At 38.9% G+C, this 20,154-nt stretch overlaps 1 protein-coding gene across 1 annotated transcript in view; it reads left to right on the top strand.

Annotated features, from left to right (window-relative positions):
* nrxn2a (neurexin 2a) overlaps positions 1 to 20,154 on the top strand; it is a gene marked incomplete at both ends in the record, with an annotated part of 87,569 nt that overhangs the window by 31,792 nt on the left and 35,623 nt on the right. The window contains 3 exons of the mRNA XM_079172189.1: positions 360 to 550; positions 1,770 to 1,943; positions 3,471 to 3,590. Coding sequence (XP_079028315.1) covers positions 360 to 550; positions 1,770 to 1,943; positions 3,471 to 3,590 — 485 coding nt within the window. The remainder of the gene's footprint in view (positions 1 to 359; positions 551 to 1,769; positions 1,944 to 3,470; positions 3,591 to 20,154) is intronic.

The following is a 20,154-nucleotide window of genomic DNA, read 5'->3' as shown; positions in this document are numbered from 1 at the left end:
GTGAAGTGTAGCAGCTTTGTCATAGATGTTGCTTAAATTCAAACACGGTTTAGTTTTTTTGACAGTCTGCTGATCAAATTTAATATCAACATGACGATGTGCCTTAAGCCTTGCCGCGTGTGCTTTTTTTTTCGTTCATTCCCTGTTATTTATCTGTACTTCAACAAAGAACATATCTGACTTTGCCTCCCCCTCGGTGGTTTTATACCAAAACAAACTGGTAGACAGCAGTGCACACAACTGCATGGCTAGTATAGTTTGAAACATGCCGCAGCATAATCACATAACAGCATAATGGTATGTGGAGAAATGATACTAAATGAGAAATACTGAATGTAAACATCTGCATTGTCCTGTAGGTACATCCATTATGTTTTCGACTTGGGAAATGGGCCGTCGCTAATGAAGGGAAACTCTGACAAGCCGCTTAATGACAACCAGTGGCACAATGTGGTGATCTCCCGTGACAACAACAACGTGCACATCCTTAAGATTGATTCTCGCACTGTCACCCAACACGCCAATGGAGCCCGCAACCTGGATTTAAAAGGTAACTTATCTGAACAATTGTTTATTAGAGGACACAGTGAATACTTGCTAACACAGGGCGTCCAGTGTTTCATGTTCATGTTGTAATTTAAAAAAATATTCCAACACATGTACTTGCGTTATCTTTTGTGTTAAATGGGTTATTGTTATGTTTTTGTATTTTTTTGGAGGCAGTGATTACAATATTTAACTAGAAAGGTGTACTCGGTAGAGTGCAGATTTCTGCCAGGTGTGTCTGCAGCAACCACTGCTGTATTGTGTGATTGAATTAATACAACCGACATCTATAAGGCGTCGTAAAACACACTTCACTACATTTCAATCTTGCTCACAAAGACATTCAACTCTTCAAGTTGTCTGCCCGCGTAGCGTTGGCTGATTGACGGCGATGTACTCGGCAGTGTGTGTCCTGGTAATTCTGTTAGCTGTAAGCTGTGCGCCAAACGCATCGTCCAAAACACTAAAAGTGAGCAAACTGTTTCCCCCCCCACTGGGCGCAGAGTAGCGGCTGGGGGGTTGGAGATGCACTCAGTTGTGTTATCGCTCACAGCCCCTACCGGCTGTGGCCTGGTTAAGAACAGTGAATGAGGAATCAGCAGGCAGTCAATGGCAGTATGAAACAGGCATTAAATGTTCTTTGAGAAAGTGTGAGTCACTGCAACCACAAGAGGTCTTTGAGCATGCAGCCATAACTGGCCACCCAAAATATTACACAGTTTCCTTCAGCAGAATGCGAGTATAGATGTGAACAGACACAGTGGTGCAGACTCACACACACACACACACACACACACACACACACACAATCACAAACACACAAACAATTGCATGATTCTCCTGGCGAAGATAATAATAATATACTTTTGTTTTTATAGTAAATATTAATACAAATATGTATATATTTGAGGTCACTAGGCCACATTATGTTCAGAGGTGTCTCTAAAATGTAGAACACTCTTTCCCATACATTGCGGGGTGGGGTTATATTGGATTGCATTAGATTGTACAGGTGTACCCTAATAATGTGGCCACTGAGTGTACATACTCATATTTGCACTATACTCTCATAGATCTTAATTCTTTCTGCATTGTTTATTAATTTACTAATTATTATAATTATTTTCCATGTGCATTGTCTGTGTAGCCAGCCAATGTTTTAAGACATACATCAACACATGCTCGGTTGTGATTCTCTCTTGACCGACTCATGTATCTCACAGGGGAGCTGTACGTTGGTGGTGTTGGGAAGAGCATGTACAGCAGCCTGCCCAGGTTAATAGCATCCCGGGAAGGATACCAGGGCTGCCTGGCATCCGTGGACTTGAACGGAAGACTCCCCGACCTTTTGGCCGATGCCATTCACAAGGTGGGAGAGGTGGAGCACGGCTGTGGAGGTGAGGCCAGGAACACACTGGGAAGTATGAAACGCCTGTGAATCATTCCTGTAATCTCATTTCCTAGTATCGGAGCAGAGACAAAAACAGAGGAACTCAGAGTGACTGCTCACAGAAAACTAATCACACCACATTTGTTATGGTATTTAACGGCTTTGTTGAACGCTCCAGTATGATTGGCCAGTGAAGACCTTCTGTGGTTTTATTATTTCTGATTATACACGCTTACATGTAATAATTTCACTCGGCAGTCAAGATGTCGAGCTGCTTTTGCTGAGTTCTAATCAAACAAGAGAGCAGTTAGCAAAGCGCAGAGATTTGCCGCGACTTAATAATACCAAATGATCTCCCCAGGTAGCCATTGCTTTTACAGGAAACATTGCACAGGTTAAGACAGAGTAGTTATATAAGTGTACCCGATGTTTCGATGACGGTGACACTTGGTTAAAGGTCACGGAGTCTGCAAAATCAATAATGTCTTCCTTTTTCAAGCTTGAGTGAGCGAAGTCAACTTTACGCCACGCTCTGTTACCGGTGAGGAGATTTGATGATTAGTAGATGGTTGCTGCCTGATAGTGGTCATAGGGAAATAAACTAAATCATGAATCCGTATGATTGTGCACAGCATTTTATTGTTTTAGATTTTTAAATGAGGTGGTCACAGTGACACGAACAAAGTCAGACGGACAGACACATCCATCACATTACATCTGATCTTTGTGGAGGTAAGCTTTGTTTATACTCGCGCATGGCGTTGTAGCGCGAGCCTCCGAGCATGAACGGAGCCATTTATGCTCTGTATTACTACTTATACATTTATTATTACGCTGCAGTATCCTCCGAAACGCCAGAGGGCATTAACTGTAAACTCATACCTCATATTTATGGACTTCTTTATTGCCTTTGTACAAGCCCTGTAGAGAAACAAGTCAAGTATTACTTGCATTATAAAGAAACAAAAGTTGAATATCCTGTAAAGAATTTGATTCGGTTGGCAAAATATATACTCAAATGAAGCGTTTTAAGACCTCCTGTTTTTAAAGCATCTCAAAACGAATTGGCCTGTTTTGTATAATCCCTAGACATGTAAATAGTGTTTTTATCAGTGAACTATTTGTGACAGTCACATGATCGCGCGCCAAATTACAAAAATTCAGAGGTGCACAACCAAGCGCCGCAACCACTTGCTACGCGCACCACGCGTCGCCGTTTGTACGTCATTTTCTGCATGGCGAGTGTAAACTAAGCTAACCTGTAATCAGTTGCGTGATACAATTGGTGGTTAAACAGCTTCTTTTTTAAATTGCTATAGTTGTCTTGCTGAACCTCCTTTTCTGCAGCTTGTAGAACACAAGTAATAAAATCACTTCACGCTAATATTTTCTATCAAAAGATGAATATCTGCAGACCTACTGTGCAGTAATGACTGGCTAAGTATAACATGTGTGTTCCTTTTGAATAGTAGTAAAGATGCATGAATGAAATGAAGAGAAAGCACCTGGTAAATCTGCTGTCCACACCCTGCAGGTCCCAGCACCACCTGCACAGAGGACTCCTGCCACCACCAGGGAGTGTGTCTGCAGCTGTGGGAGGGCTTCTCATGTGACTGCACCATGACCACCTACGGGGGGCCGTTCTGCAGTGACCGTAAGTGCAGGTGTATTACGCCTGACTGGCTGGAATGGTGGGGAAATATTTCTCAGATCTCTCTCTCGAGGATAAATGATGATAATGATCAGATACCACAATGAAGTGATTGGTAGACAATTGCAAATATCTGTAAAATATGAATTCCCTTATAAAGAACATTAAGCCAGACAACAGATGTCATTGTAGATTACAAATAATTGTGCCCTCTCAGAGCCACTCACTGTGGATTTTTGGGCTGATTTGTGGTGGTAACAGCTTTGCCAGTCTATCATTAGTGTTGAGGAAAATGCTGTATTACCAAAATGTAATTCATTTTTTTTCTTTCTTTTATCACTCAATGGTTCCAAACGTTTTTGGCTTGTGGATCGCTGAAACTAGACAATATATATTTGTAGCCTCTCTTGACCAGAATATATATTTTTTTCTTGGATAAGTTTGTTTTTAGAGCCATGAAGAGGTGAAATTGTGTAGTAGTTCACAGACTTTCTTTTCTTATTGCTTGAATGAGTTGGTGGCCTCTCATTTGCATGCAGACGTTTCAGAAGAATCTGTCCTCACAAGTACAGAACCACACACCAGTGACATAACTTTGACAGTAGGAGCAGATGTGATGCTCTTTGTGATTGATTGCCCATTTTAAAAGCAAATCTATAGGATCTGCAAGTACATTTCGTCACTGTATTGAAATGAATCTAACAGCTACCTCGAGGCTAGGACATCAATCTAAGGACTTGTGGTATTCTTTCGAAAATGATCGAAAGTGATGCAACGTATAAGTGATTTGTAGTCAATGGGTAAAGCATGCAAAAACATTGCTAAAATAGTCCTTTAAAAACAATTATAATCATGAAAAACAGTAACGATTGGTCACTCTTCAGTCATATATGTTGGCTTTTCTATTCCATCAACAAAATCCTGCGACGTGTGAGCGACACACATGCCACACTGTTCATTCTCTGCGATTGTGTAGTTTGAGTGCTATGTTGTACTCAAAAACAAGATTGAATGTGATTGGAAACATTGCTACCTGTCTTAGCTTAGTCCTGTATTTTCAAACACCGACATAAACTGTCCAATAAGACCATTTATATGTATCATGCATGCATGAAAATACATGGTGATGTATTGCATTTTCGACTTGAGGAATCAATTGCGCGCTAATTGCACATGATGATTGATAGCACCACATTTCAAAAACCTCCTGTCTGATTGCTTTCTCCGCCATAAAGAGCCCTCTATGTCCATAGTAATAGACCCGACTTTTACCAGAAGCTTTTCATACTTATAATAGCAAGAGATTAGCATTAAGCTTATTGGTCCAGTGGTCACGCCGAGTTAAGCTTCATTTGCTGCAGAGTGATTTAGAATAACTGCAAGAATTGTGCCTTTGTGGTAATCGTTATTGAAATGTGCTGTTATGCAGTATTGTTTTAAGACAGAAAAGGACATTACACTCTGTAGGGGGGCCATTATAGGATCATTTGATGGTAATTCTGTGAAAGAAAGTCATCTTTGCAGGAAAATGATATCTGGCATTTACCGTATTTTTACTCTGGAGGAGCATCTATTTTAGGAAAATGCACCTCATCATCGATATTATAAGCACATTTATTTGGTTGTTCACACTGATTACAGTTTTGCGTTACAGTCTAATCATATATTTTAGGAAGCTAAGACACAAAAAAAAACTACTTTCTCATGTCGATGTACAGTACTTACTTACATACTGGCAGTTATCTAATTTAGCTTGATATCAAAGAGCCACTTACTTCCTCCATTTCTGTGAGCAAGTTATCTCATTAATCTGCTTGCTTCCTGTGTTCCTAACTTAAACACACACCCAAACGTGCTTGCTCCTGTAATGTATTGATCCGACCTGAAAATCAATAGTTTGTCCTCTCTAGTCTTTATCTGTTCCGTCAATTTATGTCCCAAGACTGTGCACCCGGATGAAATGTATATTATGGTGTTCAAGGTGCTTTTTGTCTGCATGAGCAAGCAGACATGTCTTTATTGGACGAAACAGGAGAGCCTATATATATATATATACCTCATTAATACATTCTGCTGATATCTTTTTAACTGCATTTCTAAAAGGGAAAAATGTAGATGGCACCAAAACATTACAATTTCAGAGAAAAACCCCTGTTGGTGGCTGTAACATGTTGCTATTTATCATTATTCCAATAGAAACTAAACACATAATTCAAACTTTTTATTTCCTTGTTGACAAAATTCTTGGATGAAAACTTGAAAAGCCTTTCAATGCATTGCTTTTCAATTCAGTATCTCTTAAAAATGTGTTCGTCCACATTTAGCTTTTTTTTACACTATTCATGTCTATTTCCACCAAGATAATAGTTCTTTTCAGCCGTGTTTTGTCAAAAGAAAGCAAGAAAAAACATGTTGATCTTCATTAAACTTGATAATGGCTCCCCTTGAGAGAGATTGCATGTTGGTTTGCAGTTGTTCAACCCCAATCTTATTTGATTTTCTGTAATTGCAGCAAGTTTGATGCAAATCACATCATCTAAGCCAGAATTTTAAACTGCCGCCTAAGGCTTAACCTTCATAGCACTCTTTCTAACAAGTGTTGTATGTACATTAATATTTTGTTGCCAGAGACAGAGGCCAGATCTGGCTGTTTGAAGGATATTGAACACAGATCTTGTCAACTTCAATGATGTAACAGCATGGTTCTGTCATTATATATTCATTTCGGACAAGAGCTGCCAATGAATATTTCAAATCTTCCATTTTTATGGCCCACAAATGATCTGTGTTCACTTACCAAAAGGCTCTACCTTTAAGATTGCACGGCTACACTAAAGCAGTGCTTTAAATAAATGATATCCACCCCTGCAACTGTAGGGGAGACACTAGAAAGTATTCTTGCATTTACAAGACCATCATTGCACAATTAAAAGCAAAAACAAAAACATTAAAAAAAGAAAAGCAATTTAGCAGCATATTTGGTTTTCATTCAGCAGCGTTTAGGGAGGAACCTCAATCATGCGGGTGCTAAATGGCATTTCTGGCCGATATCGAAGGTCAAACCAATGCATCAAGCCAAGAGGAAATAACAAGCCTCATGCTTCACATTGAGCCGTCATCAAAGTCATTAAAACAAATGGAGAATGTGACAATAACGTGAAAACAAACAAATGCGTGGGCAGGACAATGGTTTTGTAACCATCAGTATTAGTTTGTGCAGCGTGTTTCATCCATGCTACAATCTGCTGCTTAGATTTTCTCGCCAACACTAAAGCCTAAAACAAACAATCTTCTCCTCCCACCTTTTTCTTCTTCTCTGTCTGTGTGCCAGTCCAGAAGGGCCGCCAAATATTCCAAGATTTGTGTGCACGGATTTTTGGGCCGTTTAACTATTATCTATCTATCTAACTATTATAACTATAACCTCATTAAAAAACAAAGCAGAAGTGTAGAAGCTCATCAAGCAACCAAGATTCCTGAGTTGGTTTGTGCTGCAGTACATTCATATTCGTTTTACAGAAAGCAATTTACCAAGTGCCACAAACATCTGTGCTAATTACCTCCAGGTCATCATTTCATCACCGAAGTCACCCAGATATATAATGATGTGCTGTGCTCAATTGTCAGCGCTTCTTTCTGTAAACATATGGACGGTGTAATTATTGATTAACCTCTGTAGCTTCAGATTATTATTTTCGTAAATTCATTACCTGCTTGTGTGTGTATGTTTGCGCTTGCAAATGTTTGTGTCTTAGTGTGTTTGTGTAATTCTGTAAGTATATCCAAACAAATTCCCATAATATTCTTGTTTCACTTGACTTCCATTTAGCCCATAAAAGAAACGACAGCTCTGTAAAAAGCGTTTAAAGCCACAATGGGCAACCGCTGATTTTAACTTAACGTGGCACAACTGTTGCAGCGTCTTTTTCTCTACTAATCCTCTACAGTATATCCTCCCACCCCATCCCAACCATGCGAGTCCACAAATGTGCCCTGCGTATTTGACAAACATGTAAAATTCCACCTGATAAGGCTTTGCATAACTACAGTGTTGGCACCGATCAACTATCTGCAGAGTGGAAACCACCGTCGCCATCAATTTGTAAGTCAACATTTCCTTTTAATTGTTTAATACTCATGGAGTTAAGGCAGACTGTAAATTGAGCCTGCAGCTTCCAGGCATGCAGGCAAGGTACAGCGATTTGGTTACTAGACAGCAGCTGTCTTCCTTTGTTGTTTCGTGTTGCAGTTAGCAAGCATTGCGTCTAGCTTTCGTTTTATTTGTGCCAGAACTACAATGGTATTTCCATTTCCTCAAAGGAGCTGGATGACGTTTGCATTGTTAGGTTTGTGTATTATATAATTATAAGTTATTTTACAACTAGTTCTATTTATGTATTTTTTTCTTTCCTTTTCCTTATGTCTTTTGTAAACTAACTTCAGTGCTATCTTATTTCTGTCTTTATTTGTAGTTGTATTTTTGTTTTCAAAACACGAATGAAAGAAAGTAAAGAAAAAAAAGGATCCCACACTGTAGTCTAGGTTTCTCCTCTTTGTTACAAATAAAATACACTTTTTAATGGTGATAGTTTTGGAATATATTAAAGCTTTTTCTAGATAATTTAAACAAGTGTGTGTCTGTGAGGTGTTGAAATATGTCAATGTTCTCTGTTGTACAATAGTGTACAAAACTGGAAGTATGGGAGCTCAATCCCTTTTTCTTATTGACCTTCATTTCAGGTAGAGTCATTCACAATGAGTGTATCCCAAAGGCCACGAGGATAATCTAGGATAGAGGTTCAGACTTAATCTCGCACCCTGGGACCGAGGCTCAAGAAAACATATGGCTGTTCATAACATGGTGGCCTCCCCGAAATAGACTTCTGAGACACTTGAGCCTGGGCCTTATAAAGTCAAGGGTCTGGATCAAGCAGACATGTCTTTAAGAGGCTTGCATAAATGGCATAAATGCCTTTGTGTCCACTCTGTGTGAAGCACATGCATTTAACTTGACTTTTAACAGATGTAGGGATATGTAAAGATTTATGATTAGGAATTGTTACCATTAAAAAGGCATTCATGGGCTTGACAGAGCAAGTACGTATGAGGGTGTGGAGGCAGGTAGCTCCCACAGCGCCATTCATTTCTCTGTCCCAACCACTCACACATCACCTTTGAAAATCTGTCAGTCTTTAGAAATAATGGTCTAAATTGCTTGAGCCTAAGCTCCTTGCTTATACTAAATGTCGAGCAGACAGAGTTAGACCCGCTTTAATAAACTGCTCTCCATGCATGCAGGAGTACATCATGAAAGAGGCGTTTGACCTTTCGTTGATTCTCTACAATTATCTTCAGGGGCTTCAAATCCAAGTCCTGACTTGGCTTGCTTAGTATCACATAATGATACCCCACCAATCATTACACTACGTCCTGCTCTTACCAGCTGCATATAGAACTGAATTGTGCTTCTGTCACTCACTTAATAATGCAGTAATGGCAGAGATTCATTGTTACATGAAAAGGTTTACTGTCGGTGGCCCATTTCACTTTATTAATGGCCATTCTGGGGTGAATGTAGTTTGCATCTGTAGCATCTTTCTGAGGTGTCAAAATTTTAAATATGAAATATTTTGTGAAAGGCATTCATTTGTCCTGTTATGAGCTTTTCAAACAAAGACATTGTAGCGCCACAGTCTTGCAAGTGAGTGACTATCAGCTGAACCTCAGATTCATCTCTTGATTGGTAAAATTACACACATGAATAAAAGCTTTCAGACTGATTACAGTAGTGCACTCCATCAAAGTTAATAACCTTTCATAACTTCTGGAAAGTGCTTCTATTTCATCTTCACAATTTCAGTCAATGTGGTCCCACCAGTGTTTTATAATCCAGTAAATTAATGAATTCCATTTTGAGCCAGTATACAGAGATGTTTAGTAGCCATAGGTTAGCTCTTATTCCAAATTGTGAAATCTGGAGATGATCCTGATCTCTGATGCATGCAACTATTTTTCAGTTTTTGTAATTGAACCGAGTTAAAGTTCTTGGTAAACTTGTAGACTATCCCGGGTAAACAGAGCTCTGCACAGTGCATGCTGGGTAGGCATTGGAGGGATAGTTGGACCAAAGCCGATTTTCAAAACGTGTCTTAATTATCATGCATATAGTAATCCTGCATGCTTACGCACTGATTTCCAAACGTCTTATGAATTTTGATGCCTGGATTTTTCCATTAGTTGCCATGGCGATTACCTCAGCCACTTGGCTTTGTCATCTTTGCTCACTATAGAGACAGTGTATCCCAGAAATGATAATCTCTGCCAAATCTCCGCTCTGTGTGAGTCTTATGGATAGTCTGAGCCCCAAACTGCTGGCACAGCTTCACTCTGCTGCCTCACGGAGGTAGAACATCTTGAGTATTGTGTAATTGACTGGTAGAGTTTACAGCATTAGAAAAGTGAACCTGGAATTTACAGGAATCGCTGCTTTAATCTTTAATACTTTTCCAAAATAAAACTCCAAATACATCACAGGTCAATGTCCGACCACTCACTGCCTTTTAACAGCTTTTCAGGCATTTATGCATGAGTGGAAAACGTTTGACATTTACATAGATGTGAAAAGAAGTCAAGCACCTAAGGGGCTAATGCCCTCTTGTCCTTGTTGTTTCTCACATTAAGAAACGTCTTTGTTCTCTTATGCGTTGTGTTTTAAGGGGGTTTCTCTAAAGGGCAGCATTGTCATATGAGAAACACTATACAGGAACCAGAAACACTAGTAAGTAACATGACGTTACCAGTTTTTACAGAAGAGCCACCAGTAATCGGAGCAGATGAATTTTTCCTTTCCAGCAATGTTTGATGGAATGTATGAGAGACTCATAGTGACACGGACACACTGACTCATACTGTTTATTAAGATGTTATGGAATGAATGTAGAAGAATGTGCAAAGAAAAAGTGATGATGCTGTTCTACCAGCTGTGCACTGAAGAATTTGAGTCGATACCGAGTAAGAGATTTGAGTTCATATCAATTATTTTTGGTAAATGGCAATGGTAGGACACAGAAATAGAGGAAGGGATTACTGAAATAGCTTGCTTCCACCAACTTACTAAACTGAAACCATCACATTTACTTCTATTTACGAACACAAAACAGGCAAAGAGGACAGCAAATTAGATCTCATCCACTAGAGAAATTACATTAATAGATTAAATAATCATTGCTGGATGAAATAAATAGAACTGTAACCTCAGACCAAGTGAAGTCATGCGACAAAACACCATTTAGCTTCGCCGCTGCAATCTGTTCATTTCCCATACAGCTGCCAGGAAAACTTGACTAACAAAATGGCTATGGGTGATTCTTTTTTGCTCATCGAATTTATGTCTTTCTCCTTTGTGATTTCCTGAAATCAATTTTAGTTGCACTTTTGCAAAATGAGTAGTTAGTTTGGTTGATGGTAATTAATTGGTATTATGTGGTAATCACCGCCATTCAAAGTTCCTCAGTTTAGGAATCTATAAGAAATCATAACCAGCAATAAACAAGATACTGTTCTGTAATCAAACCTGTGGTACACATGCAGCAAATGCTTATTTTCTACCCAGTTCTAGTATTCAGTTTGCATTACATTATACATTACCTCTTCAGTGTGGAATGAAATGTAATATTTGATTTGTATTTCCAGACTTGATTGATGACTAGTTAGTCATATGGTATCTTGAAATGCTGATCCAGTGTCATTTGAAACCTTCTCTTTCTGCTCGTATTTATTATCAGACTCAATGGCATGCGGAAGTCATCAAGTTTCCGTTTCTACTTTTAGCCTCATTTGCATAACGCAGTGTCACAATCAGGACAGAGGAATACACGATTTACCTTTTTTAAAACCTGCATTCGACTAACTCAGAGATGCAATTAGATCCTTTCACACCACCAAGTACTACTCACAAAGTCACTCACAGCGTGAGCACCGCAGTCTGATCACAGTCTCCTCTATCCCAAATGTCATTTGTTGTTTAGATAGCAATGTTCTCCTCTATCGCTGCCCCACGGGTATTGGGTAACAGAAAACTGACAGAATGTATTTCTGTTCAGCTGGAAATGTTTGACGTGCTCATGTTTTTGTTCACCTGTAGTGTATAAGTGTTCCTCTTGGTTAATACAATATTCAGAAAAATATATTGCAGATGTTACTTTAACACGTTAAAGTGTCACTTATCACCACACCTTTATGTGCTCCGCTGTCGGATTCAATTCTGTTGCACCTTCTACAACACTCTGAATTGGCAGCAAGGCACTATAAAATGTTACATCACTTCTTGTGTAGAAACAAAGTGGACACCAAGGGGCATTTTCTAGATAGCAGCAAAAGCAAGATTGGTGAATTTTTTTTTTTTTTTTTTTTACTTCCATGGGTTTAAAGCTGTAATGAGCATTTTAGATGCTCTGCTAAACTAATGAGGATTCACAATGGGATCCAAAGTACTTGTAAATCTTTTACATAACAGTCATTTGATTCAACTGTATATACAAAGAATGTTGCATTATTTGCTTTTGGTATTACAGAAGCACTTTTGCTCGAACATTTAAAACTACATTTGTAAACATAAAATGCTCATATTTTTAGATTAGAAAAGATTAGAAAGTTTAATTAATTAAACTATTGCATGTATTCCCATGTAATATGGCACAGGCATTCATGGTCTTTATGAACTTTAGTTTGTCCAAAGTTTGGTTAATCTATTCATCCAATAGTTTGTTCTTCTTTACAAGGAGCATTACTCTATAGCCTCACGGAGCTACTAGCATGGCTGTTGACTTTTAGTCTTTTCAGGGATAAGATTGAAGTTGTATTTCATTTAAGTACCCAGTGCTTTAATGATTTCATTAGCCTTAAGAATGTACATCATCGACAAGTAACTTGTTCTCCACAAATATACCTCAGCTCACAATTTAAAGCCACTAGACCTTACTTCCCTGACCTCTTACAACCTTTGGGTAAAACGTCACGGATTATGTTAATTTAATGCAAGCTGATAGCTCATTAGAATGCAAACAGACACGGGCTGTGCTAAACTATGCTTAACAGATTGGAAAATACAAGCCACACCGCCAGTTTCACTCAGACTTGCGACAGGTTATTTCATGATTAGTTATGGTCTCTTATGACTCACCCTGCGAACACTGACTGCTGGAGAGGAAGTTCAATCTTCCGCCAATGTCACAGTGACTAACAGAGTTAGGAGAAATATCCAAACCTTTATAATACACACTTCCCTTACACTGCTTCACCAAGGACTTCAAGCCAAAGTTACATTGTCTGAGATTGGAAGTTACAGGATGCAATCTCCGCGGCCATGTGTTAGTTCCACAACATCAGACTGGCCACTCTTGTTTCCTTGCACAGTGAGTTTTATTGGCTTTTGTCAATATCCTATTCTAGTATATCAACCATTATAACTCTTAAATGATGTTTGTCTAAGATGTCGGTGTATGTCAGATACACTGTAAATTTAATTTATTGCAAGTATTGCTGAGATTAAAGCGCTAGTAATTACATTGACTACAGGGAAATATATCATCTAAGAGTGTTTGAGCAGGACTCCATAACAACAACCATTTCTCCTGATTTGGTTAAAGGTAATCCCGTCTCAGTACATTATAAGTCGGTGTGTGTTTATCTAATTATGTCCAGTCCACTACTGGCATGTGAAGTCATCCACAAATAATCATTATTATTATTGTAATTATTATAATTATAAGGATCCAGATAGTCATGTATTGGTGGATGCAGGACGCTTTAACTTTGGTAGTTATTGTATAACCTTAGTACATCAGTTTACGTGCACAGATAAATCAAAGACACTTAATTGTTCAGGTAAATCAATCCTGTCCCTGATCTCATTTTTGCCTCATGGTTCATTCAATAATACTAAAATACTTCACCTAGGAGAATTCATCACTGCCAAGCAGATGTTTTATTGCCGTGAAAGTGACCCATATTGAGTGAGAGCCGTAATTAAAGTCGTACACATTTGATGTCATTTCCACATGTCATATTAAATGATACATTGTTAAAAGTAGCTGACTCTATTCCGTTGTCAACATCCTCAACAGCTCCTTTAAGCTGATTAGACTATGATCGAACAGTACCAAATGAGAATGCATAAGAGAGCTCTACTGTAGATATATTACTGAAATTATTGTTTTAATATTATTGTTTTTCATTGGAATTATTATTTTATAATCAATTATTATAATTAATTTATGAATTAATTATTAAGGATGTGTTGAATAATAAGAAGTTACCATTTAAAGGTTAACTTCTGGATTTATTTTTTCTCCCATGTTGTTGTGTCTAAGGGAATAATGGGGACAGCAATTTCTGAAATTGGTCGAGTATTGTGAGATAACGCTGGCAGCAGCTAAACGGGCTGCAATATAATCATTTCGGGCAATTCGGCACTGTCAGTCACATCCACCGACATTGCTGGTTTTTGCCACTGACAGGTAGTTATTTTAGGAGTCTGACAGCATTATGGAAAAGACTACAGAGAAATAGATATCTTTCTCACCTTTCGCTGATTGTTTTTGTGCCATGTGACTTGTTGCCGGAAGACAACGTTGGAAACGTGAGTGAGAGCCGAAGAGAGGAGAGCCGTGGGACACTGGTGCTGTTAGAGTTTGTTGTGTTGGAGTACAAAAAATAGTTTAGTGTTATCTAAAAGATTTTCAACGTCATGACTGAATATTTTGCTGATTTTGACAATGTGGATGCAACACAGGATCTCACAACGGAACTTCTCTTTGAGCAGGACGCGAAGGCATGACTTACCCTACTCTGCCTCTTAATTTGCTTGTATTCATTGGCTTTGTGTGGTGGTTTGGTTAGGTTTTGGCACGAGGAGTGAGATAGGTTAGGATTAGGATAAGAATATCATTGAAGCCAATCAAAGGCAGAGTAGAGTGGTTAATGTCTTTTCTATTCTATGATTAGCAATATCGCAAGCGGGACTTGGACACAATAACACACGGACCGGATCAAGCGAAAGGAAAAGAAAAACGTTTAATAAATGTCCATCATTTTGTCAGACACTCATAATAACAATCTGAGCCTGTCTGTGAAAAAACAACTATTTGAGTGGACAGACATCTACTGCAGACAGCAGCCGCTAAATGGGCTTCAAATTACATTGCAGCCCATTTCGCGGCTGCCGTCTGCAGAGTTATCCCTCAATACTGGACAAATTCTGAAGTTACCCTTTAAGTTCACAGTGGCAACTGGAGTGCAACAATGGGAGTGAATTTCAGGCTTTCCTTCTTTCAAATTAATTTTGTAATTTATGAACAAAAATATATATGCAAGCAACAGCAAGTTTATGACACAGCGCAGCAATTTAGGCTACCGGCTCAGAGATGCCCCAGAAAAGATATGCCTCTGGTTGGAAAGCAATTTTCACTATTTCGTAGCTGAGATTATGAGAATTAATATTGTAGAACTTGATTACTGGTTTATGACATAGTTACAGAAAGTCTTGGTTAGCCTACATGGTTTGCAGAGTATGTGTGTTTGCAGTGTCTATCTATATGTCTCTCTATCTGTCTGTCCAATCATCCAACCATGATTCCAGCTGTGTGAAAAGTTCAATAATACACAAGTACTACATTGGGAAAGTGGTAACAAAAATCCCAAACAACTTAAGTTTCATCTAGAGACATTGATGTTTTCCCCCAGCTTCATCTTCCTTTGTGTGTAGACTGAAGGGAAAGCCTCTATTGCAGCATCATAAGCGAAGAATAAAACTAAAATATTCCTTTTGAAAGAGCTACCAAAAAGGCCGTTTACCAGCCTGAAATAGCCTTGGTGTGATGACCAATTTATAAAGCCATATGCAGTTTCTGACTCCGTAGATAAGAGCTTGTCAGAAGGCTGCATCTACAGCTAGAACACAGTCATATCCATAGAGGATCAATTTGCATCAGAGAGGAGACTTTCCTTTTATAATAGCAGGCAATTTGTTAAAGAGGATATTTAGTAATAATATTCATATTAACGCTTATTGAAAGAATGCTTTCTCAAAATTGCTTTGTCACTAACCAAGTAACTGCAATCATAATCTGCCTCCAGGTGAAAGAGCACATATAATTACCGCAATAAATGGTGTAAAAGTGGGGTCAGAGGCTTGCCAAGAGGCTCGGTGCCTCTGCACACAATGAGTGCTGTGGGTGTGTGGAGATACAAGATAAAGTCTAAATTGTCTCATATTGGCACTTAGTGCCTCTGTTCATTTTCCCATTTCCAGGATGATGTTCTCCAATGTGTCTCTAAGGCGCTGTCTAGTTTTGGGACTGACATTATGCAAGGCTTGATTACCAAGTGGACAGCTCCCCCCGTGCTCTGACTGTCCCTCTGTGCCCCGCTCTGCATGGAAACATGGTGGGATTCACTTGACACCCAGACCACGCAGCAGCTGAGCCTCAGATGAATGCTAGTCTATGCAGGCTCCCGAGGGAGGAGCAGGGCTTCCTAGTCACTACTGCAGGGGCTGTGTGAGAGGAGAAAGGTTACATTCAGTTTACATCATAAAGGCAAGACGCACAGACAGAGGCCTTCAGATTCAGAATCTGTCGTACTCTGGCTGCATTTCTGTTTTTCTGTCAGTCTAACACTCACAGACACAGTGACACACTCACTTATAAATCATTTCCTGGCTTGTTCCTCTCTCAGTCAGAGCTTTCACCCTGGTGTGTGATGAAATTATAACCCACTGTAATGAAGAATTTAGGAAAAGAGAGTGCATGCAATGCGGCGATGTCATTGTGGTTGTCTACACTACACTCTGGCAAGCCTGTGTCCACACTTTGGTTTGAGGATCCACAACATCACCTTGTTTTGAACCATCATAACATCAGCAGCAACTTGTAGCACATCCGCAATTCTATTCTTAAACTTTAGTACCCGTTATTGTTTAGATTGGATTACATAAATCATACTTTGAAATTATTCAATTATTAAATATTCTCTATACAAAACTAATATGGCAGCAAACAACTATCTTTTGCTTTCCCTCTGTGTGTGTGTGTTGTGATTCAAGCTTCTCTGTGCTTTGTTGACATAGCCGGGCCGGCTGTGCGTGCTTGTTAGTGCATGTGAGTGCATGTGAGTGTACCCCACTGGTTAGCTCATGGCTGCCGTTCTGCACTGCTCTCATACGGTGGTTACAATTGATGACGCTCTCCAGACCGACGGCTTTGTCGCGGAAGTGTAGCCTCCTAAGGTAAACATGTTAGCGCTGACAACGCTGTTGCCATTGTTTGCACGGTAAGCACTGTTAGCACCGTTAGCTGCAAGCTGCCGTCTCAGCCGTCGCCATGTTGAGAGCCATATTGGGGCAATAGATGTGCTCAGAATGATCTGTTGAGCACTATTAAGATCAAAGTCCTTTGTCTTCTCCACTGTCATGTAATTACAGTACGGCACCTAACTCATTAATATGGCGTTAGAAAAATGGTGTTTTAGTTGCATACTATATAATGATGGTACATTTAGTAACAAAAAGATTGTTTTTCCTGATGTGTGCCTGGTGCAAATGTCACCTTGGATTATTGCTGAACATACTGACTCACAAGCAAACAAATAGCCTTACGTGCAGTCGATACAAAGGGAATGCGTTTGGCATACAATGAACTGCAGACTATACATCACTCTTGATAGACTTCAACTTAAGATGGATTTCTGTACTTGAGGTCACAACTGTCATATTTTACCTCCAGCCACAGCAACAGCAACTGGCTGCTGTCTTCAGCTGCTGAATCTGCCTCTGTGGCCTGATAAAAGCCCATGTACTAATCCTTCACTTTCCCCAGCCCACTTCTGTAACCTATTAAAACTCACGATCCATATGAAATTGGCATTCAGCAGATTAGTTTATGGAAACAGGGCATAACAAGGTACTCCGAAAGCTTCAGTGTTCTGCGTAGCAATAATAGTCAAAGCCATTGTAAATAAACCATGTAATTAGCAGACTTGTAGACAAATAAGGGGTTTTATATGCGTGTCAAATTTTGTGGTGACACTTAAAGCCTCCCTTGACTAACAAGGTAGGCTTTAAGTGTATTTGACGAGGTCCATGTGATGCTGTTTTTTCCTTTACAGTCTATTTACTTGTTTCTCTGTATGAATTGATTTAAAAAATCCAGCTTTTGGTCTCAAATTCACAACACGACTTTAAAATAATTCTATTTAAGTTCATTTCAGCAAATCCAAGGCAAGGCGAGTTTATTTATACACAGCACACTTCATTACAAGAAAGCATAATGTGCTTGTGTAAAGACTAACCCACCCAAAGACATTATGAGGCAATTTTGGCTAATGTTACCCATTATTTATTATGATTATAAAACAAAAAGACCAACAACAAAAAAGAGCAGTTTCTCAGCAATCACGGGTCAGTAGGAAGTTAATGTGTTTTGTCAGTTGGTCCATTATTAAACAGTCTGTGTGCAATAGTGCTCTCTCCTCTAGGACATGCTCCCTCACTAACTGTATCTGCATATACATAAGCTAGAGTATTGCTGTATGTAGGCAGGATCCTTTTTTGTTTTATTGCATTTGATATATATGCTTTCCAAATGCACTGGTGATCTCTCTGTTCCTATATGTGCCTCGCACACACAAACAAACTCCTCATTTCCTGCCTCTTTTTTTTTCTCTCTGTCTACCCTTTTTCTTCACCTCCTCTCTATTCCTGGCTCACTCTGCTCGTTGTACTACAAAGCACCAGTCTCTGCACGCTCAGCAAAAGAAAGCCTTTACATTTCCTTCTTTGCTCCTCATTCATTTTGATAGATTGTTCACTCACTTTCCTCAGTGTTCAGTGAATCAGGATCTGCTCACTAAGGATCCTATAGTGAAGTAACACACTGTCCCTTTTTACGTTTTTTCAAGATATGCAGCTGTAATGCAGATACTTATATTAACATATGTATGTATTCATTTCTCTGTTGATTTGATCTATAGACAGTCCTCATTACACAGTGGGCACTATTGTTGTTTGTTTAGAATGCTTTGTCTTCTCTATCGTCCGCTTGAAAAACAAGCAAAAGTGTGACTATGACATGTAATATAATAATAATATAATATATAATGTAATATAGTCAATTACCAAAGATGTTCACACCCCAACTCAATGACTCTGTTACCATGTTTACCATGGATCAGGATCGGCACTCCAAACCGTCCCTCACCCGAAATAAACAGACACAGTAAATAAACAGTACATAAAGCACTGACCTCATAGGCACTGACCTCTGCAAAGGCTGCAGGCTGGTTGCTATGGTGTTATGTGTGGTTGCCAGAGTGTTTTTTTAGGCTGTACCGTTGGTGAGATCTATAGTTCACATTACCTCTCTACTATCAGGTTTAAAGACTGATTAACTCACTCGATGGTCATTAATCCACAGGAACCGCATTGCAAATGAATATTGAAACCGCACCATGGGCTGTGTTCAACATCACACATAAACTACCTATTGCACTACATTCACCGTCTGGGACTTTATTCAAGTTTATGATTTCTCAATGTGATATTTTTGTTGTGTCAATCCCCGCTCGCACACTACTTTATGCTAACAATCCAATGCATCACATTTGATGGATGGAAAGAATTACAATTGATGATGCAAAATGGAAAAGTGTGTCTAGATCTCTATTTACTGCTAATTTTATGGTAAACTACTGAGTTATTTATTTAGGGGATATTGAATGAGTGAAAGAGGAGCAATCTCAGACTCAGGGACGAGGTTTTGAATGATAGCGAGAGAGACGTGAGAGATGTTTAGTGTTTCTCACTGTGCTCCTCCAGTGAACAAATGCAGTAATGACAGGGATATAAATAATAACAATACGCTGTACTGACAAAGCACCTTTCATAATATAAAAGGTATTTAAAAACAGGAGACAAGAAGCGAAAAAAATAAAATAATACAATCCAAAAGTATAATACTAGTAACAAATTGATTGTGGTTAAAACACTGACAACCAAGTAAACAGCATTTAGATATATTCTTAAGTCTCTCAGTTTAATTGTTCCAGCAAAATACAAGGAGTCTTGGCAGAAGGAATAATACAATAACAAGTTATAATAGAGAAGATTTTCATAACAGAAAATATATATTTTCAGCCAGCCAGTCAGTCATAATAAGGTAAATGATTGCAAAGCTTTGGGGCTAGTTTACAGTTTTCTTTGGGGTTACAGCTAAGAGTCCTATTAATAAGTTAATTAAATGGATGTATGTTCCAATGGCTTTGATACAAAACTGATTCATGGCATCATCAAGCAAGTTTTTTTTTTACCGCAATATTAAGATAAGATGACAGCCCAGCTGTTCACAAAGATTGCTGATCTACTGATTCCTAAAAAATTAGTCTGAGGATATCAAGCATAATCATTCATGAGGGGAATCATTAATGTATGACGAATCATTGTGTAGTAACTTGCTAGGGAAAGACCACTAGAAAGGCATTAAAAAGGAAAAGACAAGTACTCTGTGCCCAATTT

This window comes from Pholis gunnellus, assembly GCF_910591455.1.
Source record: "Pholis gunnellus genome assembly, chromosome: 13".
NCBI classification, from domain to species: Eukaryota; Metazoa; Chordata; class Actinopteri; order Perciformes; family Pholidae; genus Pholis; species Pholis gunnellus.
The sequence above is the reverse complement of the archived record's forward strand: the minus strand, read 5'-3'. Positions and strand labels throughout refer to the sequence as shown.